Source organism: Caretta caretta, chromosome 6, assembly GCF_965140235.1.
Source record: "Caretta caretta isolate rCarCar2 chromosome 6, rCarCar1.hap1, whole genome shotgun sequence".
NCBI lineage: Eukaryota > Metazoa > Chordata > Testudines > Cheloniidae > Caretta > Caretta caretta.
This window is the reverse complement of record NC_134211.1, coordinates 119,987,317-120,014,572: the sequence shown is the minus strand read 5'-3', so window position 1 is coordinate 120,014,572 and position 27,256 is coordinate 119,987,317. Positions and strand designations below refer to the sequence as shown.

General features: G+C 47.0%; 1 protein-coding gene across 3 annotated transcripts in view; it reads left to right on the top strand.

Moving 5' to 3' along the window:
- The window catches only part of DAAM1 (dishevelled associated activator of morphogenesis 1), a 187,622-nt gene extending 164,627 nt beyond the window's left edge, over nucleotides 1-22,995 (top strand). For all 3 annotated transcript variants that reach the window (XM_075129958.1, XM_075129959.1, XM_048851996.2), the window contains 8 exons: nucleotides 677-783; nucleotides 1,944-2,032; nucleotides 4,392-4,560; nucleotides 6,710-6,817; nucleotides 11,469-11,529; nucleotides 13,222-13,353; nucleotides 16,172-16,342; nucleotides 19,921-22,995. In XM_075129958.1, coding sequence (XP_074986059.1) covers nucleotides 677-783; nucleotides 1,944-2,032; nucleotides 4,392-4,560; nucleotides 6,710-6,817; nucleotides 11,469-11,529; nucleotides 13,222-13,353; nucleotides 16,172-16,342; nucleotides 19,921-20,130 — 1,047 coding nt within the window. In that variant the 3' untranslated portion in view covers nucleotides 20,131-22,995. The remainder of the gene's footprint in view (nucleotides 1-676; nucleotides 784-1,943; nucleotides 2,033-4,391; nucleotides 4,561-6,709; nucleotides 6,818-11,468; nucleotides 11,530-13,221; nucleotides 13,354-16,171; nucleotides 16,343-19,920) is intronic.
- Nucleotides 22,996-27,256: the final 4,261 nt, after the last annotated feature.

Genomic DNA, 27,256 nt, shown 5'->3' with positions numbered 1-27,256 from the left:
ACAGCAGACTGAGGGCCGCTTTCCCGGCAGTGCCAAAGAGGCACTGATCTACATTCTAGCCAGCTCAAGGCCTGAACTAAAATACCTGAGTTCTAATCCCAGCTTTGACATTCAATTGCTGTGAGACCTTGGTCATCTCAGGGAAATAAACAAGAGCTATCCACTGTCTGTAAAGCAGAGATGATACTTCTACCTCCAGAGCAGAGTTAGGAGGATTAATTAGCTGGAATATAATTTGCAAGTAAAAACACCCTGATGGCAACCAGGGCTGGTTAGAAAACAAGAATTCCATTTTCTGAAAAGTTTTGAGGTTTGTTATCATGGGGCTAAGACCTTTTGAAACTTTTCATGGAAAAAGCATGAGAGACACACCCCTGAATAGCTTGGTGGTGATGACACTCACCTGGAAAGTGGGAGACCCAGGAATCCCTGCTCTAGATCAGGCAGAATCAAGACATGAACCTGAGTCATCCACATCCTATTGTGGGCTCTTGAATAGTTTGGGGTGGTTCTCGCTCTCTGTTGCATTCTGGACCTGGGGGAGGTGTTGGTGTGGAAGTAGACACAGCAATGTTTCATTTTCTATTCATTTGTTAATAAAGCCAAAGCTCCTTATAAGAAAGGGACTGCATAAAAACAAGTGTAGGTCTCATGTCTAAATTGTTTTTCCTTTTAGCTCCTGAAATTTGTTCCTGAGAAAGGCGATATTGACCTCCTGGAGGAGCACAAACATGAATTGGATCGCATGGCCAAGGCTGACAGGTTCCTCTTTGAAATGAGCAGGTATGCTTGCATCTGCCAGCTGCAGAATGTCAGCAGGTTACACACTAGACCTATTGGAATGGCAGCTGAGCAGATTAGTCACAGTGCTTCTATAAAATATTTGGCTAATGGAGCTAGATAATCTTGTGTAATGCAGCTGGAGTCTAATGAGGCCTGGCTTGAAAATCCACTTGGATATTTTTATTTATTTTGCAGCTCACATATACTTGTGTGAGCCTGTTGCCTTGCTGCCCTGGGGATAAATTAGGAACTTCCATCTGCAACCTTCATCTCCCAATGCAGAATGCTTAAAGCTAGAACTCTCTGCAGAGAGTGTGGTTAAGAGTAGAAAGCACTGTCCAAATTATGCAAGACAGGAGCAATTTTTCCTTTCTCAGTGCTGTGGCCCAGATTCTCAGCTGGTATAAAACAGTAGAACTCTCATGGATTTAAACCAGCTGAAGATCTGGCCCTCTGTCTAGAAATTTTTACCATAAACTGTAGTTTGCATTACCCAGGGGAAAAAAATAACCTTGCAAACGGTGCTGCATTTTCAGGACCTATGAACATAAGGTTTGCCATGCTGGCAAAGATCTTCAAGCCAACAGATTCCAAAGCCTTGCCTCCAGCAGTGACATATCTTTAATGCTTCAGAGGAACTTGGCCAACTGTAGAGGGCAGCTTTTTTGGTACTGAAGACTGCAGGTTCTACATAGCTGGTAGCTGTGTTGTCTGTCTGTCTGTGCTGCTATGGCCCATTTCAAAAGTATTGAGCACTCCGTTCAGGAGAGCATCTCTGTTCAGGACAGCTCATGAGCACATAGAATCATAGAAGATTAGGGTTGGAAGAGACCTCAGGAGGTCATCTAGTCCAACCCCCTGCTCAAAGCAGGACCATGCTTAAGGCACATTGAATTCAATGGGACTAAAGTCTGTATCTAAAGTTAAGCAAGTGGTGATATAATGCCCTGAAGGGGGATGGACTTCAGCATGCATTTACCTGGATTGGGGCCTAAGAGATGGCAGTTTAAGGCATCATCTTTTCTGTCCCGCTACAGTTCAAAGAGAAAGGTGTTCTCAAGGTAAAATTGGCCCTTCCTGTCTGCAGCTGTGAATAGTGGAGTGGCTGAGTCCCGTTGGTAGCAAATGAATTTCAATGTGTGCATCTTTTACTCTGACAGGATAAATCACTATCAGCAAAGGCTGCAGTCCCTTTACTTCAAAAAGAAGTTTGCAGAGAGAGTTGCAGAAATTAAGCCCAAGATTGAATGTAAGTAAATGGGGATTTTGTTTGTTTGTTTTTATTGGTTTGCTAGACCGCTTTTGCTAGTATGTGAAGTATTCCCCAATTTTCACATCACTCATAAAGCCCAGACTCGCTCAACGTATTCTTCACAATAAAACCAAATATGTTTGTGTCTAACAAGGCCCTGGAATCCAGAAACGGAAATCTGTTTCTAAACAGCAATAGTTTCCCTCCTGATGCACTGGTGTATTGATTTGTTGTTGTAGCATTGCCCTTTCAGTTTGTTTTTTAAATGGGGGTTGGAGGCAGAGCACTGAGGTTTTTATCTCAAAACTAAATAAACCCAAGCTATGTAGAGGTAGCAAATATATATGAAGAGGGAGAGGTCAGATTTTGGATGTATTGGTATCAACAGGATTGCTTTAAGGAAGAGGTGATTATTAATACTTTCAAATGTTTTGAGAAATTATTTAGAATACCTTGAATTCATCAACCCCGATAGGTAGTTGTCAAGCTGGTTGGGGTGGCTCATGAATGTGAGTGCCAACCTCAGGGCAGCCTATTACAAGTCAGGGCTCAAATACCAAACTGGTTGTGTGATCTGTACTTAGATTTCACCAGCCAAGTATCGAGCATGAACTCCTCAAGCATTGTAACAGCCTTAACATGGAGCTACAGTCAGTCCCCTTGGACACTCGGGACCTATTTTGACAGTTAGGCAAGCCTGCCTTTGTGATAGATGGTCCCTTACACCAAAAATCACAGCAATGCTCTGGTTACTCCCAGTCCCAAAGGACCAGTCACTTACCTCAGGTCAATGTACCTTAGATCTCTCACCAAAGACAACACTTGTAGCCTATTAACTGGGAAAAAGAAATGCGTTATTTATGAGGTTAAAGCAGGTAATATACACGCATAGATGAGTTACAGGCTTAGGTTTCAAAGGTAATAGAAACTGCTGTAATGTGCAAGCTCCGTATGGCCTTTAGGGCTAAGCCAAGCTAAGCAGTTTGGGGGTCCCTTGCTTTTGCTTAGAAAAGTTTCCCTCTCAAATTCCAAACAGCACAGTGTTAAAGATCCTTTGGTCATGGATTTACTGTGATGGGGTGAGGGTTCATGCACATCCCCTCTTCCTGGGTATGGGGGGAGTGATCAACAAAGTCTTTTGTCCACTGATGTTCCACAATGGCTTGTCTGGTGTCTCTAGGCCTTCTTCGGGTCGGCAGGAGATGACACCTCTTGTGTTAAACTAGTACGCCTCTACCCTGATATAACGCGACCCGATATAACACGGGTTCGCTTACAACGCAGTAAAGCAGGCCTCCCCCACAGCCAGGGTCTTGGAGGCAGGAGCTGTGGGGGGGCACTTTTGGGGGCTCCGCAGGCCCAGAGTGGCCCAGGTGATTAGCGGGGGGCCGGGAGCAGCCCGCTCCGCTTCCCTTGCCCTGGCCCGAGCCGTGTCTCTCGGGGGAGGGCCTTGGGGGAAGGGATTCCTCTCCTCCTCCTCACCCCCCGCACTCACTGGCAGTGGCAGAAGTGGAGCAGCCCAGCCCCAGCCTGCTCTACTCTGCCAGTTCCCAGCCGTGGCGCTCCGCTTCCCGCCGCAGGTGAGTGCGGGGGGGTGTCTTTTTTTTCCCCAACGTCACTGGCAGCGGGAAGCGGAGCACCGCAGCTGGGAGCTGGCGGAGTGGAGCGGGCTGGGGTAACGTTGCTCCGCTTCCCGCCGCTGCCGGTGAGTACCTGTCAGGGGGTCGGGGCAGTCGGGACAGAGAGCAGGGGGGGTTGGGTAGAAGGTGGGGTCCTGGGGGTGATTAGGGACGGGGGTCTCTGGAGGGGGCAGTCAGGGGACAAGGAGCATGGGGGCCAAAGCAAGTTCAGTATAACACTGTTTCACATATAACGCGGTAAGATTTTTTTGGCTCCTGAGCACCGCATTATATCGGGGTAGAGGTGTATGTCACACTTGGAAATGCTTCTCTCCTGACTGTGGGGTTTCCAATTTCAGAGCCAACACTTCTATAGTTACAAAGCAAACACTTAAATATTACCTTATGACATGGGATACAGGTATTACAAGTGAGCAACTCACAATGGTTTCATAAAGTCCAAACACTAACACATTATCAACTTCACATGTCTCTTAACAATGCTAACACACAGGTGAGCCGGCATGCATTTGTCAGTGCTCAGTGAGGCGAGGGGCCTTGGCATTAGCTGACACCTGGTCTGCCAGCATCACAGTGGTAATCTGCAACATTTGGTCTGCAGTTCCAGATAGCTTTTGTTGTGGTGGCTTGGTATTTAAAGTAACCATCAAACTAGTCTGTGTATTATGTATTGCAAGAACCTAACTGCAGCAAAAACTTTTTTTCCCCCCTTTTAGCAATCCGCACTGGCTCAAAGGAGGTGCTTCAGAGTAACAGCCTGAAGCAGTTGTTGGAGGTGGTTCTAGCCTTTGGAAACTACATGAATAAAGGCCAGAGAGGCAATGCCTTTGGGTTCAAAATCATCAGCCTAAACAAGATTGCAGACACGAAGTCCAGCATTGACAAGTGAGTGGCTCATCCTGTCACACTGGTGAAAGCATTTATGGATTTTGAATAGCTCAGAGGATCCATAATTACCCCCTTCTTCATAAGTGTGGGGGGATCAGTCAGTGTTTCACAATGTCTAATTTGGTTTCAGTGGGCCTCTTGTAAGCAAGACCTAATACCTTCAGTAGAAAGCCAGTATTTTATACAAGTTCATACATCTTCCCTGTTTGAGTTACACAGTTACAGAGGTTTACAATGCAAACACTCAATATAACTTTATACCGGGGGATACAGATGTTGTCTGTGAGATCAATACATGCAGCATCCTACAAACGTTTCATCAAGTATAAACACACTCTTATAACACTACTATCTGTTTTAACAATAGTAACACACAGGTGAGACAGACTGGTTTCCAGCTATGCATTTGTCAGTGTTCAGTGAGGCCTAGAGGCCTTGGCATGAGCTGGCACCTGGTCTGCCAGCATCACAATTGCGTTTCTGGGCATGCTCAAGGATACCTTAGACATCACAGTGTTAGGCACTTAAGAAATCCCTTGGACAGACACCGACCATATAACATCAGGGGGTTGAGGAAATGCCATTGAAATGATTCCCACCAGTTACCATGAGTAGGTTACCTCTGTGTCTCTAGCAGGCTCTGGGAAGGAACATTAGCGGATCCTGCAAAGGCAGGACCATTTAGGTTTCATGCGCACCTCATTGTACTGTTCAGTCCGAAGATTGGGGTGGTTGATCACTGGGTCTGCTTTGAATGGAGTATTTGTGCTGCAGGCCAGGGGTGACTTTTGGTCCCTTTCTGTAGAGTTATAGATCAATTTATAAAATGCGCCTGAATACATCGCAGGGCACATCCCCCACTTGGACCAACACAAGGAATTTTGCTGCCCTGAGCATCCCTCCAGTGCTGGGCCATGCAGCCAGACCAGAGCTGTGTTGGTGGGGCACCCAGGTATCCTGCTAGTTCTGTGGGGAGAGGGATGGTTGGGAAGCCCCAGCTTCTCTCTCTCACACCCCACCCCAGCCTGTCCTGGAGTCGGGGGTTGGCCAGACTGGCTCCCAGCTCCAGTCACCTCATGGTGAATGAGAGCTGCTGCAAAGTGCAGGGGCTCCCTCGAAGGGGCTGCAGCCATGCTGGGGCAGCTCTCAGATGGTGCAGGGTGCGGTGAGAAGCAGCCAGGCTGGAGGCACCGGTACAAAATTGTATCCTAAATGGGCCCAGGGGCAGTCTGTGTCTAATGCTGGCACCCTACAAAATGTAATAAAACATGCCATTTCCTCTTTGCCAAAACGGAGAGGGGAGGATGCTTCTCTGGACTGTCTCCCTCCAGCCACCCTTTTCAGCAGGTGCTTGAGAGAATCCATGGGCCCTTGCCCTGTGACCTAGCTGTCAACAGACTTGAATTGTGTTGGACCAGGGGGGAATGACGTTGTAGAGCAGCGGTTTTCAAACTTTTGGTACTGGTGACCCCTTTCACACAGTAAGCCTCTGAGTGTGAGCCCCTTATACATTAAAAATGGAGGGGTAATTTAATTTGGGCCTGGAGCTGACAGCTCACGACCCCTAGGCAACCACCTTGCGATCCCCTGAGGGTCACGATCCCCAGTTCGAGAACCCCTCTTCTAGAGTCTAGTGCCCTCCACTGAGAATCCTTGATCACCAGCCCCTAGGTGTCTGATTGTAGGGGCTCCTGGCCTGAGCTCCCCAGTTGACCTCTGCTCCTGTGGGGAGAGAGGCAGCCTCCATGGTAGCCAGATACAAGCCCTGTCAGAAATTATAAACCAAAGTCCATACCCTGGAACTGCATAGGAAATGGATGCAGTTCCTAAAGCACCGAGGTAACATGTCCCCTGCATCTAACGTTGCCTAACAGGCAAGCAGCCACCTTCTACACCAGGCCTGGGTGGAGAGCATCAGCCACCTCTGGGGTGGAATGCAGTTGTTGTTTGACAGTGTGCCCAATGCTACCCAGCCATCGGGACAGGAAGTGAAGAATGTTGTAACTAATTGGAACTCCTGGAAGAGTTTAGACACGTAGAATGTAATGACCCAAACAAGAATTTGGCCAGGATACTGGGGCTAATACCCAACTTCTGAGGCTAGTGACAGTTTAATGTCTGTAATGTCGTCTTTCTTTTATCATAGGAACATCACCCTTTTGCACTATCTCATAACTATAGTTGAGAAGAAATATCCCAAAGTCCTCAGTCTTCATGATGAGCTGCGAGACATCCCTCAAGCAGCCAAAGTAAAGTAGGTAGAAGTTAAGGTGGCAACTTTAAACCAACAGAATATTGTACGTGTGATAATATTCCTGCGTTCTTCTTTGCTTGCATTTCTTCAGATGAGCTCTCTCCCCGACCAGTGTCTGGAATCCACCATTTAGAGAGAGAGGCTGTTGACAAAGCACACGTCAACTGTAGAGGGTTTTAAACCCCTGACTTAACAGAAAAGAATTGTAAATCTCTTAATTGGGACAAGATTAGAGCCACTCAGAACAGCCGTGTCCTGTTACGCTTACTGCAGAAGTCTTTATACTCTGTTTATGAATGTAGACACAATTTTAAAATGAATGAATTTTGTACAAAGATGGGGTTGCAGATATAGGTCAGATATTTAAATATGAATGCAATGGCATTGTCTGCACAAATATGTGTACTCCTTTTTCTGCATGTGACCTGACTTTAGGGCATGCAAAGCGGGGAGCTGTTCACCCAAGCATGTCTAAACCAATAATGCAAGCCTTGTGGCATCTGCTGCATTCTTTGAAAATGTGGCCCATTGCTTACTAAATTCTGCCCACTTGTTTTTTAAACCAGTTGCAAGTGGATTGGATTTCTCTATAACCAGACTGAGGCCCTGGTTCAGTAAAGCCCTTAAGCACATGCTTAAGTCACACTAAAATGAATGAGGTTTCAAAATGTGTATGCTTTGCTGCTGTGGGGTTTGAGTGTGTATTAATAACTCAAAGGTGCAGGCATGTCTAAGGCTGAACTGCATGTGTCTGAGGATATATTGATACATATTAAAAGGGACAATGTTAGATTGTTTAATCCTAAATTCTCGGGTTGGGGTGAGATGGATATGTGTAGAATTTACAAAACCTCGTAATGGCCTGTGTTTTTTTAGTTTCAAAGGGCCCTTTTAATGCAAAGTTTAGATTCACTGTCCAAGACCAGTGACATGCAAAATGCCATCACCAGATAGACCGGTCAAGAGGATGCTTGGACCTGGTGTTGAATATGGGTGGAGACACAATGGGAGCAGAGAGTAGTGTTTGGGGTGGGGGAGGCCTTATATAAATAATTGGAATAACAGAGACTTGGTGGGATAACTCACATGACTGGAGTACTGTCATGGATGGTTATAAACTGTTCAGGAAGGACAGAGAGGGCAGAAAAGGTGGGGGAGTAGCACTGTATGTAAGGGAGCAGTATGACTGCTCAGAGCTCTGGTACGAAACTGCAGAAAATCCTGAGTGTCTCTGGATTAAGTTTAGAAGTGTGAGCAACAAGAGTGATGTAGTGGTGGGAGTCTGCTATAGACCACCGGACCAGGGGGATGAGGTGGATGAGGCTTTCTTCCGGCAACTCGCAGAAGCTACTAGATCGCACACCCTGGTTCTCATGGGTGACTTTAATTTTCTTGATATCTGCTGGGAGAGCAATACAGCGGTGCATAGACAATCCAGGAAGTTTTTGGAAAGCGTAGGGGACAATTTCCTGGTGCAAGTGCTAGAGGAGCCAACTAGGGGGGGAGCTTTTCTTGACCTGCTGCTCACAAACCGGGAAGAATTAGTGGGGGAAGCAAAAGTGGATGGGAATCTGGGAGGCAGTGACCATGAGTTGGTTGAGTTCAGGATCCTGACACAGGGAAGAATGGTAAGCAGCAGGATACGGACCCTGGACTTCAGGAAAGCAGACTTCGACTCCCTCAGGGAACGGATGGGTAGGATCCCCTGGGGGACTAACATGAAGGGGAAAGGAGTCCAGGAGAGCTGGCTGTATTTCAAGGAATCCCTGTTGAGGGACAAACCATCCCGATGTGTTGAAAGAATAGTAAATATGGCAGGCGACCAGCTTGGCTTAACGGTGAAATCCTAGCGGATCTTAAACATAAAAAGGGAGCTTACAAGAAGTGGAAGGTTGGACATATGACCAGGGAAGAGTATAAAAATATTGCTCGGGCATATAGGAATGAAATCAGGAGGGCCAAATCGCACCTGGAGCTGCAGCTAGCGAGAGATGTCAAGAGTAACAAGAAGAGTTTCTTCAGGTATGTTGGCAACAAGAAGAAAGCCAAGGAAAGTGTGGGCCCCTTACTGAATGAGGGAGGCAACCTAGTGACAGAGGATGTGGAAAAAGCTAATGTACTCAATGCTTTTTTTGCCTCTGTCTTCACGAACAAGGTCAGCTCCCAGACTGCTGCGCTGGGCATCACAACATGGGGAATAGATGGCCAGCCCTCTGTGGAGAAAGAGGTGGTTAGGGACTATTTAGAAAAGCTGGACTTGCACAAGTCCATGGGGCCGGACGAGTTGCATCCGAGAGTGCTAAAGGAATTGGCGGCTGTGGTTGCAGAGCCATTGGCCATTATCTTTGAAAACTTGTGGCGAACGGGGGAAGTTCCGGATGACTGGAAAAAGGCTAATGTAGTGCCAATCTTTAAAAAAGGGAAGGAGGAGGATCCTGGGAACTACAGGCCAGTCAGCCTCACCTCAGTCCCCGGAAAAATCATAGAGCAGGTCCTCAAAGAATCAATCCTGAAGCACTTACATGAGAGGAAAGTGATCAGGAACAGTCAGCATGGATTCACCAAGGGAAGGTCATGCCTGACTAATCTAATCGCCTTCTATGATGAGATTACTGGTTCTGTGGATGAAGGGAAAGCAGTGGATGTATTGTTTCTTGACTTTAGCAAGCTTTTGACACCGTCTCCCACAGTATTCTCGTCAGCAAGTTAAAGAAGTATGGGCTGGATGAATGGACGATAAGGTGGGTAGAAAGTTGGCTAGATTGTCGGGCTCAACGGGTAGTGATCAATGGCTCCATGTCTAGTTGGCAGCCGGTGTCAAGTGGAGTGCCCCAGGGGTCAGTCCTGGGGCCGGTTTTGTTCAATATCTTCATAAATGATCTGGAGGATGGTGTGGATTGCACTCTCAGCAAATTTGCGGATGATACTAAACTGGGAGGAGTGGTAGATACGCTGGAGGGCAGGGATAGGATACAGAAGGACCTAGACAAATTGGAGGATTGGGCCAAAAGAAATCTGATGAGGTTCAATAAGGATAAGTGCAGGGTCCTGCACTTAGGACGGAAGAACCCAATGCACAGCTACAGACTAGGGACCGAATGGCTAGGCAGTAGTTCTGCGGAAAAGGACCTAGGGGTGACAGTGGACGAGAAGCTGGATATGAGTCAGCAGTGTGCCCTTGTTGCCAAGAAGGCCAATGGCATTTTGAGATGTTTAAGTAGGGGCATAGCAAGCAGATTGAGGGACGTGATCGTCCCTCTCTATTCGACATTGGTGAGGCCTCATCTGGAGTACTGTGTCCAGTTTTGGGCCCCACACCACAAGAAGGATGTGGATAAATTGGAGAGAGTCCAGCGAAGGGCAACAAAAATGATTAGGGGTCTGGAACACATGACTTATGAGGAGAGGCTGAGAGAACTGGGATTGTTTAGTCTGCAGAAGAGAAGAATGAGGGGGGATTTGATAGCTGCTTTCAACTACCTGAGAGGTGGTTCCAGAGAGGATGGTTCTAGACTATTCTCAGTGGTAGAAGAGGACAGGACAAGGAGTAATGGTCTCAAGTTGCAGTGGGGGAGGTTTAGGTTGGATATTAGGAAAAACTTTTTCACTAGGAGGGTGGTGAAACACTGGAATGAGTTACCTAGGGAGGTGGTAGAATCTCCTTCCTTAGAAGTTTTTAAGGTCAGGCTTGACAAAGCCCTGGCTGGGATGATTTAATTGGGGATTGGTCCTGCTTTGAGCAGGGGGTTGGACTAGATGACCTCCTGAGGTCCCTTCCAACCCTGATATTCTATGATTCTATGAAATGAGGTTAATCCCCTAACCCTACAACCAGCTCCCTGCAGACCCTGTGGGTCTTTGTATCCTTCCACTCCGGGGTGATGGTGGTTATTGCCACTCTGAGGGGAAAGACGCTGAGGAGAGTTCCCCTTTGGTATTCATCTAAAAATTCCTGGGACTGGAAGATTGAAGGACTGTCAGCTGGGGAGCAGGAAGTGTCTAACTTACTGTCTCCTTCCCCAGCCCCTCAGGGAGAGGAGGAAAAATCTTTGCCCCGATAAGCCATAAGACCTCTCCACAGCTGACAGCTCTTCTAGAGATGCCGTAGGGCTGCTGGGCCTATTGAGCCTTCCCACTCAGCCATTTCGATCTGTGTTGGGACTTCACAGAGCCCCCGTTTGATCTGATGTCATTCCCCTGTGTCCCAATGGCTATATGTGGCATTTGGGAGGTGGAAGGGAACGGGGAGCAGGGAGAGACAAACAGTGCCCCTGAGGAAGAATTTGGTGGCCCCACCAGGCTACCTGGCTACTGGGAGAGTCGCGGATAAAGTTGCCTCCCCCCAAACATATGCAAGTCTCCACAGATGGGTTCTATGCCAAGATTTGGCCCATGATTTTTTTAACTTGAGACTGTTCCTTTTATAACTAAGTGTGAGTAACTCGAAATAAACAACCGTAACCAGTTTCACATTCATCAGTCTCTTTGGCCACTGTGCATCAACATAACTTGCTGCCTGAAAGCTGCTCATCTGAAAACAGGAAGCACCATGAGGGATTATTTTAAATGGGGAAAACAAAGTTGACTCGAGCACAGAGTTCTGTAATTCATTGGGAAAGGCTGAAAATTAAAGTGTTGCAATTTTCAACAGCATGACTGAGCTGGAGAAAGAAATAAACACCTTGAGGAGCGGACTGAGGGCTGTGGAAACTGTAAGTATTATTTACCCACTTAATAGTCCACTCTGATTCCAAGCTTCATAGCATCCATCCTTAGGGAGGTAGGACAGGAAGCCCTTAGCAAAGCTGCTTTTATCTTGCTTCCTGGAGATCAGTTTGTCTTTCCTTCCTGCCCTGCATGTGTGCCTGTTCTCTCAAGGCTGCTTCGGGACAGGAGTTACTGTATGCTGGTTATAAATCAGCCAAACGCCGAGTAGATTCACAGGGAGTTGGAGTAAGTTTAGTTATTTGCTGTGTTGACCAAAACCATGAAGAGTACTCAGCTTGCAACTCTAAAACTGCCCGTCATGGAGCCCCGGATCAGACAGCAGGTCCTCTTGCTTGATCTTGAGCTCACATGAAGCGTGGGAAGGAAATGGTGAACAAATGGACTGAAAGATATCTTCAGGCACGTAGAAGAAGGGGATCTATTGATAGTTGGGTGGCTCTCTACAATTCCATGTATAGATGTAGACAGAGAGTGAGCACCAAAATAATCCTGACCTGGTGACCTGACAGTACATTGAGCCTATAAGTGATGAGAGGGCACGTTTTGCCGTGCAATTCCTAAGCATCCTGTTGTGCCCAGCTCCCTTCGATGATAGCAACTGCGCCTTGAGCAGTACTGACTGCGTGTGAACGTATGTGTGAAAATAATAGCAGTTTGGGGAACTAACTGCTGCAAGAAAAGTAATAGGCTTTCTATAGTTTTTCTGATAACTCTTGCATTTGATAGTGTAAAGTGATGGTGGTGGAGTTAAAGCTTCAGTTTTGCCCTCTTTTTTTTTTTAGGGGAAAGCCCTGCATAAATGAGACCAGGTTGTAGGTTTGATACTGTTGGTTCAGCTTTATTTGATTTCTGCAGAGGCTTGGGGAATGTTGTCAGCCTTAATGTGAAAATTCAAGAGGAACCACTAGAAAACAGCCAACTAGCTATGGAGAACACTGTGTGCCCTTCTGTAGCTACACGGCAGCAAAATGCTAATCTGGGAAGCTGTGGTTCTGCCAGTACCACTCCTTCGGCAGACAAATTCCAAACAGTTTAGCTGGTTTCAGAGGGGAAATAAAACAGAAAATTGTCCTGTTTATGCACAGTCACACCCCAAGGAATTGGGCAGAATAGGAAGAGATAAGAATCAATTATTGCTCTGGCAAAGCTTTCCGGAAAGGTAGTCCTAGAATGAGGCCTGCCACCTCTGGGTGTGTTTTGCCATGCATCAGTTCTGCTCAGTGTACCTGCTCTGAGTAGAGAGGATGTGTCCCTAGTCTCTGTTTGCCAGAAGCTGGGAGTGGGCATTGGGATGGATCACTTGATGATTACCTGTTCTGTTCATTCCCTCTGAAGCACTTGGCATTGGCCACTGTCAGAAGACAGGATATTGGGCCAGATGGACCTTTGCTCTGACCCTGTATGCCTGTTCTTATGTTCTCATGTATTTCGACACCCTGCTTTCTCGCAAGAACAGAGAGTTAGTGTCACATCTTTGTGACACCTAGGTCCTAGGGTTTATTGTCAGACCATCTAGTAAAGTAATTGAAATCTTACCTGTGTTATAGCTTCTACATGGGGAAAGAGACTTGCAAAGCGTGGTTTAAGATAGGATAAATTTGGGGTTTGTTAAATATGCTCAATCCTATGTCCCTTTTTAAACAGACACTGACCAGAATTAAATTTATTTCCTTAAGGAACTGGAATACCAGAAATCGCAGCTCTCTCAGCCTGGAGACAAGTTTGTGTCGGTGGTCAGCCAGTTCATCACGTTAGCCAGCTTTGGCTTCTCCGACGTTGAAGATCTTCTGATGGAAGCTAAAGAACTGGTAAGATCCCTGGTATAATCCATAGGGAATTACTTTAGAGCGGAGTGGTTCGGTATTAAAGGATCTTCTGACATTGTGTGTCGTATGTCCATAGATCTACCCCAAAGGATAGAAACAATAGATCAACTACTCGCATTAGATTTTTATCAAAAAAACCTTCCCTCAAACTCAGTGGTGGTTTTTTTTTTGTTTAAGAACTTGAACAGTTGAGCATTTCAAAGTCAGAAACACTGTTGCTGGATGCTGTGGTAAGTGGTCTCCTACAAAGATTGAGGATAGTGAGCAGGCATGCTATTGTATCTAGTGATTGATTGATTAGCAGAAAATACAGCCAGTACATACACCAATACATGTGATCAATTGCAAACAGAAAAGACACACTCCCTGAAAGTGACATAACCTCACTCTTCTATTCTGAGACCTGTGTGGCTGACCCTGCTATCTCCGGAGAAAGAGAGGACTAACCCAGTGATGACTGAAGCCTTTCTCAAATCCTGCAGTTTATGGGCTCGTCTGCCCTAGAGCACTTTGTGTTTCAGTCGGTGTCACTACTAGCAGAGTGCGCGCATGTGCACGCACACCCCCCCCACACACACACACCCCCACACACAAATACACACCCCCACACACACCCTTCCGCCTGCCCATAAATGCCCTCCAGGCATGGCCCTCAGATATCTTCTCCCCAACTCCAGCACCACAGGTCTTCAGCCCTCCTCCCGCCCCATCTGACCATATCCTCTGACCGTGTCTCCCCCCGTACCACTCCACTCCATAGAAATGCCACCTCCACTCCTGATCTGCAGGGTGCAGAGTGGGGTTGTGGGATTCTCAGCCAGCAGGTCTCTGAAGTTCCCTGGCTGAGGGAATGATCGAAGGTGGGACCTGTCGGCAGTCACAGCCCCATGGGCCGCATCCATGCTGGCGCTCAGCAGATTGAGCTGCAGTGGGCACTCACCCGTACCAGCTATCAGGGTAACTTAATGCTGCCCTTTGGCCAATCAGCTGGTACGCTCTTATGTATAGACGCAAGGTGCATTTCAGTCAGTGGAGATGCTCCAGTTGACGGCTCGCTCTAGTGTCGACAAGTCCTAAGTGTCACTCAAGGCCTGCTCTAAAACGGCTGAGCTGCTGCTTCGACAGCTGTCAGACAGTGCAGCAGCCAGGCACTGGGCCCTGCGTTGTGTTCAGTTTATGTGATGCCCACCTTTAAAAGGCTCCTCTGGGTTTGAGTCTCGTTATCGCTATTTTTGGGGATGCTGGGTCAATCTTCTGGAAAGTTCCGGGTGGTAGGAGGGTAACGTTTTCAGAATTGCCTAAGACTTTGCCCAGCAGTTTGGACTAAGGGGTGTGAATTGCAGAACGTACTAGTTGTGCTGTGCTGTACCTCCCCTGTGTGGACGCTGAGGGTGCAAGGCACCTAGATCGTGTGAACATTGTCCTCTTTTCAATGGGATTATGTTAGCGCAAGGTAGGTACCTTGTAGCTTGTGCCCTCAATGCCCACAGAGGGGAGTAACAGCGCAACACACTGGTGTGTGATGCAATTCACACCCCTGTAAGCACTTCAGTTCCTAAGTCTCATTGAAAGTCAATGGGACTTACCTTTAAAAATCTGGCCCTTTATAGTCTATTTAGGGGCTAAAAGGTGAGGATAGGTGTCTTGTGGGATTTTCAAAAGCAGTGCCTAGCTGCCATTGACTTCAATGGGAATCAGTCACTTGGGTGCTTTGGAAAATTCCACTAGGCACCTATTTGTATCTTTAGGCCCCTAAATACCTTTTAAAATCTGGTCCTTAATATTCTAAGTTCCACTGACCTTCAATGAGACTTAGGAAGTGGCTAAGTCTCTTTTGAAAATAAGTGCATTTAGGCACTTTCAAAAATGTTACCCGTAATCTTTATCCTCACTTAGCAGAGTGGAAACAAAAGTAACTAGTAAATGGGTTTTTTTGTTCGAGTTTTTTTTAAAACTCGATAATCTCAAAAACGTACAATCACAATTTTAACAAGCTTTAGGCGCGCGCGCTCTCTCTCTCTCTCTCTGCCTTGCCTTTCCTTCTCCCAAGCTGCAAATAAGTGCAAGGAACGTCGGTCCAAAGGATAACTTCTATCAGTTTTAAAGAAACCTAGAAGCAGCGGCTTATAATGGAAGTCTTGCGTCAACCTTAGCTGCAGTGTTGCTATAATCACATTAATTGTCCATGAATGGTACTATAGGTCTTGCAAACTCCTACTCCTCTAACTGGTGTAGTTTCTAAGCTGAATAATAAATGCCTTTTAAAAGCTTCACTAACACATTTGGTTTTAATATTGAACCATGTGGCAACAATAAATAATACCCCCAAAAAATACTTCAAAGAAAACTTAAAAGTGTAAGTTTCCTGCCCCTGCCGTGTCTACTATTAGTTTTATGTCTTCAGTCTTTGGCACCACAATATTTTGCTTCCTTGTTTTTACTACTGCTTAGTTAATAAAACCGAGTTAGGTAATAAAGGATGTTAAGCAGAAACAGGAGTGTAAAATTTCTTACATGATTTAAAAAAGGGGCATTTAAAGGAACAGCCAACTGGAAAATCTTCTCTTAAAAGCCATCACTTAATGAGCAGAAGACAAAGTATGACTTTTTTTTTTTTTCGGTAAACTGAGACTAGAATTAATAGATAATCATTTCCCCTTTAATTCCATGTGCCATCAAATACCACCTTAAATATTATTCTGGTTATCTGTCAGGCAGATAGTTTTCAGGAAAGGATTTTATTGGTTCAGTGGATTCTCTCACTAGCTTACTAAACTAGTCCTTCCTGTTCTTTCCCCAGTTTACCAAGGCAGTGAAGTACTTCGGGGAAGACTCGAGCAAAATGCAGCCAGATGAGTTCTTTGGGATCTTTGATCAGTTTCTTCAAGCTGTGACTGAGGCCAAGCAGGAGAACGAAAACCTGAGGAAAAGGAAGGAGGAGGATGAGCGTCGGGCACGCATGGAAGCACAGGTTAGAAGAAAACCTGCTCGCTACGATCTTTAGTGTTCGTACTGTAGGCCTGGTTGAGTCAATGTCTGCGTGTGCATCAGGATGCTAGACAGGGAGGAGAAGGGTGGGGAGGAACTGAGACGGGGACTGTTTCATTAGCATGTGCTCAGAAATGTAGGATTCATTTCAGTCCTCAGGGCTAGTGTGGGGTGGGACTTTGGAAGTTCTGCATCTTGACCTAATTCTGCTGCCTTTGACATGGATGGTGGAACTTCCAGTGACTTCAATGGGAACAGTTAAGCCTATGCTGAGAACTTTTGGAAATCCCACCTGGAACCACCTAAGTCCGTCTCTTCGCCTTGAGAGGAAGGATGGTCTTGTGAAGAGTGCACTGGACTGGGATGTAGAAGACCTGGGTCCAGCCTATCCAGCTGTGCTCCGGACTGCCTGTGATCTCGGACAAGTCATTTCATCTCTCTGAGTCTGTTTCCAAGCTGTAAAATGGGGATAAGACTGACTTGATTTCTCCCACCTTAGTGTGTCTTGTCTGTTTAGACTGTGAGGTCTCCAGGAAAGTCCCTCCCCCCCCACCACCTAAATCAACAAGGATGGTTAGCTTTATAGAGCAGGGAATCTCTCTCTCTGTGCATGTGCAGCCCATGGGACAATGGTGCCTCCATCTCAGGTGGGTCCTCTAAGTGCAACTGTAATACAAATAGTACATGCTGCTAATTGCTTCTCTTCAAAGCATAATCAATTTTGCTCCAGGCAGCAGAGTCAAAAGGGACCCTGTGGCTTTAAGATAACCATAGATTGCAGTCCAATACAGGTCCCTAATGACTTCAGATCAGGCACAACTATTTTGCCTTTGGAAACTGTGTGAGCCAGGACGGAAGTGAAATCTTGCATTAAGCCAGATGTTTCATAGATTCGAAGGCCAGAAGGGACCATTGTGATCATCTAGTCTGACCTCCTGTATGATACAGGCCCCAGAACTTCCTCAAAATAATTCCTAGAGCAGAGCTTTTAAGAAAAACCTCCATGCTTGATTTAAAAATTGTTAGTGATGGAGAATCTAGCACAACCCTCAGTAAATTGTTCAGTGGTTAATTACTCCCACCGTTAAAAAGTTCTGTCTTATATCCAGTCTCAATTTGCCTAGTTTCAACTTCAAGCCATTGGATCATGTTAGACCTTTTTCTGCTAGACGGAAGAGCCCATTAAATATTCGTTCCCCTTATAGGTCCTCATAGACTGTAATCAAGTCACCCCTTAGCTTTCTTTTCGTTAAGCTAACTAGATTGAGCTCTTTGAGTCTATCACTGTAAGGCATGTTTTCTATTCCTTGAATCATTCTTGAGGCTCTTCTCTGAGCCCTCTCCAATGTATCAACATCCTTCTCGAATTGTGGGTACCAATGCTGGACACAGTATTCCAGCAGCCGTTGTACCAGTGTCAAATACAGACACTCTGCTACTACTCAAAATTCCCCTGTTTATGCATCTCAGGATCGCATGAGCTCTTTTGGCCACAGTATCACAGTGCGAGCTGGGGGCATGGAACAGCCTTAACGTCACACTCCCCATCAGTGGCCTGGCCGAGCAAGCTAACGATCTAACCAGACACCCAACCAGTGGTGAATCCTGGTCACGTGCTGCCTGAGGCATGTTGCACATACACTAAGAAGAAGTGGGAGCTCGTGTTCAGCTGATTATCCAACATGAGCCCTAAATCTTTTTCAGAGTCACCTTGTGAGAGTCCTGGCGGCTGCAGTTTCCTGCTGTGGACAAGTCACCCTCTCAGTAGGCAGGCAATGCTGCAGACTCAGTTTCTCAGTATGTGGCCTCTCATGATCTGATGGGGAAAAAGGAGCCAAGTTCATTGGGGTGCTCAACTCCACATAGCTTATCGAGCTTGCCCCAAGGATAATTTTGGCCCCACTGTGTTCAGTTCTGATAACTGGTATAAAGGTTTTGATAGTCACTATGGCGTGCCTGAGCAGAGATGCCGGAGCCTCTTTCATAGGAGAGAAGGACAAAACTGGGATTGTTCTCCCAAAAGCAACGCCAGCAGTGTGATGCTGCTGCACTGTGCATAGGAAGCACGCCATTTTACCACAGTCACTGTCCTGGAATCCCACCAATATACGTAGCTGCTAAGCAGCGACCAAAATAGATAACGACGTCTACTGGCCAGCTGTCGAACATACACTGGTTCTGGGGCACTTGTGATGGTGTTTTTAAGTAAAGGATGAGATCGCTGTGGAGTGGGGGTCCGTCACCACAAAGGCTGCTCCCTGCTAGTGCCCTAAGGGGCTTAGATCACCCCAAATAGGCTGGGGACAGATGGGGCTGTGGCCTTTGTCTTCTGTCTCCATCCCTGCCCCTTGTGTTCAGCCAGCATTGCCAGGCCTGGCTGAAAACACCAAAAGAATTTCATCAATTTTTCTCTTATTTCCTTCCTCCCATTGAAATATGTAAAAGTGTGTCTCTGACTAGCTCGATCACTGATCTGAACATGAGGGAATGTTAGTTGAATTTTTCCTTTTAATTTTTTGAATGGGGTTTTTTTTCCAATACTGAAATCCAGAAAATCTCAATGTTTCGGCCAGGCCAGGCACGGACAGGGGTGTGCGCTGCTGCCCCCAAAGGGTGTGTTGCGCGGAGGGCCCGCTTCCCGTACACACTGTGGGGGCACAGCACACGTGCACTGCAGACCCGGGGGCTCCCGAAAGTGCTGCTAGACCAGGGGTGGCCAACCTGCGGCTCCGGAGCCCCGTGCGGCTCTTCAGAAGTTTAACTTGCGGCTCCTCGTCTAGGCACCAACTCCGGGGCTGGAGCTACAAGCGCCAACTTTCCAGTGTGTGTGGGGGTGCTCACGGCTCAACCCCAGGCCCTGCCCCCACTCCATCTTTTCCTGCTCCCTCCCCTGAGCCTGCTGGGCCCTCGCTCCTCCCCCTCCCCCTCCAAGCCTCCTGCACGCCAGGAAACAGCTGATCGGGTGGTGCGGGGAGGAAGGAAGGGGGAGGTGCTGATCGGCAGGCTTGCCGGTGAGAGGGAGGCGCTGGGAGCGGGGGGGTGGGAGCTGATGGGGGGCTGCTGAGGTATTACTGTGGCTCTTTGGCGATGTACATTGGTAAATGCTGGCTCCTTCTCAGGCTCAGGTTGGCCACCCCTGTGCTAGAGTAACATAGCTCTAGTCACAGCGGTACCTGAAGGCTTATTACACCAGCAGGTTGTCCTGCTTTAACCGTGTCGGCACAGTTAAAGCAATACAGCCCCGTACTCTGGATTCAGGTATACTGGGATGTCTGTGCTTTATGCTGCTATTGCTTTCCGGTTTGAGAGGGAGAATAAGTAGGCCAGTCACCTCTGTACTAACATAACTGCATCCATTCACGTGGTTGTAGCAATATAGCCATTTCGATTTAAAAAGAAAATCACACCCCGGTCCACAGAGGGAGGATGATAAATTACTTAAATGTAGACCAGGCCAAAAACCGAAAACAAGGCCTTAAATTATATACATCAGGGTCCTTTCAGGTCAATGTGTTACAAAAAATGAGCTGGATTATTTTTCTTCTTGGTTCCCCCCCCTAGCTGAAAGAACAGCGCGAGCGGGAGCGCAAGGCCAGAAAGGCGAAAGAAAACAGTGAGGAAGGTGGGGAGTTTGATGACCTCGTTTCGGCTTTACGGTCAGGTGAAGTCTTTGACAAAGACCTTTCGAAACTGAAACGGAATCGCAAGCGCATCACCAACCAGCTGATGGACAGCAGCCGCGAGAGGCCGGTCACCAAACTCAACTTCTGATCCTTTGGTTTTGTAAACATTTTTTTAGAAAACTGATTAGCAGTCTTTTTGAAGTGGCTAGGATTTTTCATTATACTGCCTTGTAATTCAAACCGAAACAGTGGCACACTCTTTCTGTGTGTGTGTGTGTGTGTGTGTGTGGTGTATATAAAAAGTCTGGTTGTTGGTATGTATGGAGAATATAAGTGTCTGTATGTCTCTGTCAAGCAGGACAGTGTATATATGTGTGCCACACAAACACGTATATAGACACTGGTGACTGAGTGCAAATTCCATTTTCTTTCCTTCAATCACATTGTTCAAAAAGTAGTTATTCTGGTGCACAAGCACAACATTGTGTCTCCTGAGAAAGAGATGACAAAAACATTCCTTGTAGTAAACAAAGGCATTGAGAAATATTTTCTACTTGGTCTCCCTTTGGAATTTTTTATCTTGGTGTAACTGGTGTCGGAGAGCACAGAGAGAAACAAAAATGGCACTGCTATCCTAACCATTGGTGCTGGGGTGTCATCACGGACTGCTGGGGATCAGCCTGGAGACCGCAGTGGTGGTGTAAGAATACAGTTATGGAAAGCCTTGCACACAGTCTGAAGTGTGTTTAAAAAAAAAAAAAAGTCAAGTGGAAACAATCCATTTTATTATTATTCAAGACTTGAACATCTGTGCTCTTGTGCGGGTTCCAGGTAGTTCCGTACTGTACACTCTCTTGATAATCCCTTTTCAGTTGTTTTTGGGAAGCACTGTACTTCTCTTTCCACAACCCTTGCTCTTGATGAAGACAGATTATCACAGTGTGCTTATTGCTATAACAATACATAGACATAGTTCTAACTTGACAGCGTTTTCTTGCCCATGACAAATAGGAAGCGGGGGAGGGAGGGGCTCTCTGCTGAGACAAAGAGCATCAATTTTGTGTTGTCATTTCCCCCCCCTTCCCTCCCCCCATTTTTCTATTCAGTGGGACAAACTGTATCCTCTGTAAGGCCAGGTCTGCGCTAAAAAGTTAAGTCAACCGAACTATGTCGCTCAGGGGTGTGAAAAATCTCCTGAGCGATGTAGTTAAGCCGACCTAACCCCTGGTGCAGACGGTGCTAGGTCAATGGAAGAATTCTTCTGTTGGCCTAGCAGCCTTCTCTCGAGGAGATGGACGACCTACAGTGACGGTAGTCGTAGCGGGTGTCTACACTGAAGCACTACAGCAGCGCAGCACACGGTTATGCTGCTGTAGCTTTTCTAGTGTAGACGTAACCTAAATGTAGGTCAGAACTGAAGGTCATTTAAACCAATGCACAAAGGACTTGATCTGAAACCCATTGTGTCGATGGACAGGCCCCCATTGACTTCAGTGGGCTTTGAACCGGGCCGCTTGTTTTTAACAGACATACAGTAGCAATGATGTCAAGAAATATTTCTCTCTTAACAATGTACTTTTTCAAGTGGTTTGCTGTTTATATTGTCATTAAAATTTGTTAGCAAAACTACCTGTAAAATGTCAGTCCAAAAAACCCCCAAAGCTCAGGGAGTAAAATAGTAACAAGTAATAAATACATAAATTTAAAAAAAAAAATTAAAAAATTGGAAAATAAAAAGTAAATGCCATTAACCTAGTAACACTTAATATTCTTAAATTATACAGAATATATGGAAGACTGTTACTTTTTGCTTTTATTTATTTGTGATGGTTTTATTTTTTTTAAACCAACAAACTTTTATACCATCAATATTCTTATCTTTTTGTTTTTTGTTCTTTTTCCTGTGGAGAGATTAGTTTGTCCCTGTTGTACTAGATATTAACACTATTCGAAATAAGTTTTTCATGTAATGGGTATTATCGGTGGGATTGGGATGTCATTTTTCCTATATGTACTGTATAGCAAATGTGCTGTTTAACCTAATTATATAAAAATATGGTTCTTAGCACCTAGAGCCAGCCCGGGGTCTCTGTGCTTTCTGAAAGCTGTGAAGTATCACTCTAAAAAGAGTTATCAAGAACGGTGGTCTTACAATATTTGTTTTTCCTCATTGCAACGTTCGACACACTGTAAGTATAAAAAAAAGCGTATAAAGCAGTAATAAATATAAAGTTATGGCTCAGTAAAGTCCTGCACCTCCTATCAAAGCAACTGCGAAACCTGCAAATTTTCAAAGATTGGGAGTGAAGCACTTTGTTTTAAGAAGAAGAAGAAGGGAAAAAAATGTTTAATGGTGATTCTTGTTCCTTAACTAAAGTGCCTCTATTTATATTTTCTATTTATGGCTTAAGAAATTTGGGGTGACACAATTTAGGGAACGGACTCTTTTTGGTGGGTGGGGGAGTCTCATGTCTGATGATCTGAGGAATGGTCAGTTAATTGTTTAGCTAGAATAATGCGTTTTGAAAAGGCCTCCAGCCCTGCATTGGGATCCCGCTTCCGCAGCCTGTGTAGCCAGGAGGTGCTCTCAGGCTTCACCCTGTGGGATTCCAGTGGAGGCTCGGGAGCTTAGTTGCCCTTCCAGATCATTCTTGTTTTCCGTCAGCCTGGTTATTGGGCTGCGTTTGCTATTTAGTTTTCTTTCCAAACAAAAGGCCGTGTGCAGGTAATTTCATGTGCCATTGCTGAAAACTACTTTTAAACAGGTGCTGGTGTCGGTAGCCACTCTTCTCTTGGATGTGTATTTTACAGATTTTTTTTTAATAATGCCAAAAAGGAAAAAATTACTTGTGAACTGAAGTATATGTCATGGACCTTCTTAGCTTAATAGTCAACCAAGTTAGGTGCAAGAATGTTAGTAGTTTAGCTGCCAGGAAATGCTGTGTATGTTATGAGACTGTACATTTTTTAAGATGGCAATATGCAATAAAGCAAAAGAATTGCATTGAGTGTACATCCACAGAGCCCACGAGTTATTTTTCAAGCCGCCTTGTAGAGCAGCCGCTCCTGTGTGTCCTCAGAAGAAAGTGAAGCAGCCTATTTTGGATAGTTTCGAGTAGGCTGCCGATCCCTAAGGACAGATGAAACAAAAAACGTGTTGGGTTTTTTTAAATGAGTTCACAAAGGGCCAGATTCTAGTCTGTCTGTTGCCAGTGTAAGCCTGGAGTATCAACCTGTGTGCTGGTACAGTCTGCATATTGAGCACCTCACAGCCAGTGAATTCACTCTGGTGGCACCCCTGAAAGGGAAGGAATTTTTGTTCCTCAGCGAAATAGAGACAGTAGATTAAAAGCAAAGCTTTCCAAAAGCACTTAACTGACTCAAGAGTCTGAAAGTCAATGGGACTTAGACTCCTGAGTCAGGTAAGCCCTTTTGCCCTAAGTGACTCACCCCGGGTCGCTCAGGAAGTCTGTGGCAGTCGGGAATGGAGCCCAGAGTGAAGGAGGTGCTGCAGTTTAACAGAGCCTGGCCCAAGGCAGAGCAATAAAGTGAGGAGGGAGAGATCTACTCTTCGCTGTGGAGCAGAGGGGGTCTGAGGAAGGGGGAGAGCAGGGAGAGCAATGAGGTTGGTCAGATTGGGGTATCTGAAGGGAAGGGAGATGAAAACATGGATGGGAGGGGAATAGCATAGACATGGGTAGGGTAGGAGGAACAGAAAGGGGAGAACAGGGCTACCTGAGCAGGGAACAGCTAAGTGAGGGGCTGGGGGGAGAAATATATTTTTGCCTAGTGCCCTTGTGTGATCAAAAGGGCAGGTTAGCCGCTGGTTGCAGTCCGACTGGGCGCAGAGTCCGTGTGAAGTGTCTGCACCACTCACGCCCAGCTGTGTGAGTTGACATGGGACATAAGTGGTGCGTCGACCTCCTGCCATTGCTCTGCACAGAGCTGAGTGAGACCGGATTCCCGTGTGCAGAGACCAATTTCAGACGTTCCTGCAGGACCGATTGTGCATCCAGCCCCCACCCCTCCTGCTCAGAAGAGATTGTGGGTGGGGGAGGGCTTGGGAGAGGAGGTTGCTGTGTCGGTTAACTGAGGCCCATGGCGAAGGCATTGCCGCCGAAGAGGGTGCAGCAGTCAGCGCTGTGCTTGTTTACTAATGCGCGCCGTGACCATGAATGGAAAAGGGTGTCTTTGTTTCTGAGGCACAATCATTTATATGTATCCTCTTCCTAACCTTTGAAACTGTCTCTTGTGATTATTGAATTCCTTATGCCTGGATCCGGGGAACAGCGAGTCCCTGCGGATGCCCTTGGGTCTGGTGCCACGAAGGAGACAGGGCTGTGCAATACTGAGCAGACATTGCTGGCTGGGTACCGATCGCAGCCAAGCAGAGCGGTGAGTTGTGGCACCTGCCATGTTTCTGAACACACTGGTCTAGCCCATCTGCTGATCCTAGTGCTTTTGTTTCTGGAAATCTTTAGAGCATAAGAACGGCTGGACCCACAGTCCGTCTAGCCCGGTATCCTGTCTTCCGACAGCAGCCGGTGCCACATGCTTCAGGGGGAATGAACAGAACAGCGCAACTGTGTGTCCTCCATCCCTGGTCACTCAGCCCCCAGCTTCTGGCAGTCAGAGGTTTTGGGACACCTGGGTCTCTGACCACCTTGGCTAATAGCCATTGACAGATCTATCCTCCATGAACTTTAATTTTCTTTTCTCAGGCAGCCACCCTGTGACCTACTTCAGGCAAATGGCTCACTGGCTGCATGGGGCAGGGGAGGTGAGAGGGCTCAGGAATCCTCATCCCCCGCCCCCCCATCTCCTTCTGTCTCTGAAGTGCAGATACAAGACAGAATCCCAACGTAGCGGCTCCTTGAACAGCCCGGGCCCAGCGGGTGTAGCCAGAGGTGCGCTGTGGCCCTGGTCCCAGCATGCTTATTGCCATGCGGCAGCAGAGGCCAGCTCGGCGTGGAGCAGAGGGGCACTGATTCACAATGATCCTGTTTGGAGCAGGGGCAACAGCACTTCCCTAGATGGCCCCTGCGTAGGTAGAATGGCCCTGGAATGTTCTGCTCAGCTGTTGCCACTCCTGCAAATGGCTCTGGGTGGCAAGGCAGCATTTTGTGCTCCATGCCAAGGAGCCCCCTTTGGACTGCAGGGAGCAAGAGAGATCAGCCTCTCCTTTATTGCCTCTGGGCTGAGGGTGGGGAGATCTGCATGTTGCACTTCAGCCGGCTTGTGAATAAATATCCACGGCAGAACCCACCCACCTAGGGCCTAGCTCACTGGGAAATTAGACCTTATCTTCTCCCTCACCAGATGACAGCAGGATAACAAACGTTTTAAAGAGAAGTCACTGTGCTGGGCACTACACAGCGTGTCCCATGAGCTGTCTCTTCCATGAACTCCGAATGGCTAAACAAAAATCGATTCTTAAAAGAAGGCTGGAACTAGGTGACTTTCCCCACCAGCTCCAGGCAGGGCTGGATTTAGGCCCAGGCAGTGTGGCTTTGTATCAAGGGGCGCAGTACCTGGAGTCATGGGAGTGTCAGAAGCACAGATTTAAAAATAAAAAGGAAATCTCTGGCCGTCATGTCTGTAAAGAAAAGCCTGGCACTGCGAGCCAAGTGTAACTAACGCTGCTGCGCCTGAGGCCAGCCTGAAGCAATCGGTCCCAGAGGTGTGCATTGCCCCATTCATCTCTCCTGGGTGTTCAGGCTAAGCCCCGCTGCTTTGGGGAGTGAGCGTACCACTCTACCCCAGCAGGCTCTACCCCAGCAGCTGGGGTAAGTCCTGGGGGGACCCTCTGGAAGAGGGGGTAGAGGCCGTGCTGCTGCTCCCATCTTGGCCTCTCTGGGATGGAAATAGGGGTGCGGTGTGGGAGTAGGGCCAGCAGGCGTGGGGAGAAAGGGGGAGATGCAGCATAGGTGGGGCTCTGGCTCTAAGATCTAGTCCTCATGCCTGGGATCTGATTCCACTGACAAATAAAATCAGTGAGACAGGTTAACCACCAGCTGGCCTGCTTCCAGGGGCTCTAGTCCCAGGCTGCTCAGAGCATCCACTCACTCTCTTCTGCCTTGGGCTATAGAACAGTGGTGTGGGATGCAGCTGGCCTCTGCCAGCAGCCCCAACAGGGACCTTTAATCCCTTCCTGCCCTGCTCTAGTGGGCTTTGCCCACCCCAAACTAAAATGCAGAAGTGGGGTGACTGGTTTGGGGGGAGAGGGAGTGGAAGAAACTCCTTGCTACGTACTGAAGAATAGTCCCTTGTTCAGAGACCGTTTCTGTCTCCATGGGGCCTGAATCTGAACATCATCATCTCCCACCCCCCGAGCGTGGAAAGGCGAGTGGAGGAGGCGTTCGCTGCTCAGCAGCACAAAGACCATGTGAAAAATGCCAGTCAGCGAGTTGCAGAGGAAAAGGTCTCACGTGCTCTTTGGCCTTCTCCGTGCTTTTCATCCTTTCAAAACCAAATTGTTACCATGGCAGCAAGTGACTGACATGAACCATTGTCTAACATTTTTACTTTCTTTCCCCTTAACTCTGAGTCAATTGTCTTTTTATCCTTTCACAACTTACCTGTCTCTGGGTTGGTTGGTTGGTTGTAAACCAGTGCCCGGACTGAATTTTTCTTTCCTCTGGTCAGCCTCAGTCAGGGCATTAGTTTGGTTGGGAAAAATTCCCAATAAGCATGAAAAGTGCGTGTGCTGAGGGGCGAGAGCTGTGTCCAGCGACGTGGGGGAGGCTGGTGCCCGAGAGAAGCTCTGTGTTTGACTGAAGTGAAGTCACAGCTTTTGTTTCAGGGCTATAAAGGGAGCTAAAATCCAGGGCAAAGCTTATTTCTACAGCACTTTTCCCCCAGGGGCTAGTGAATTCCATACTGGAGCACAGTGATTATTTGCAGTATTAATGCTTAAAATACATGTTTTATCAGATCAATTATTTAACTCCCTTGAGGGTCAGGGAATATTAAGTGCCACAGACTGGCTTCAGGACAGCACTTAAGCATGTGCATAAAGTTGAACACATAATGAACACCTAGCTTGTCATTAGTAGATCTCCAAGCACTTTACAAAGAAAAGCAGTATCATTATCCCCATTTTACAGATGGGGAAACTGAGGCACAGGAACATTCAAATGACTCGTCTCTTGGGTGAGATGGGACTAGAGCCGAGGTATCCTGAGCACCAGGCCAGTGCTCTACCCACTAGGCCATGCTGGCTCTCTTGGGTTTAAGTATTCTCGCATGCTTTTCTGAATCAGGGTCTAAATAAG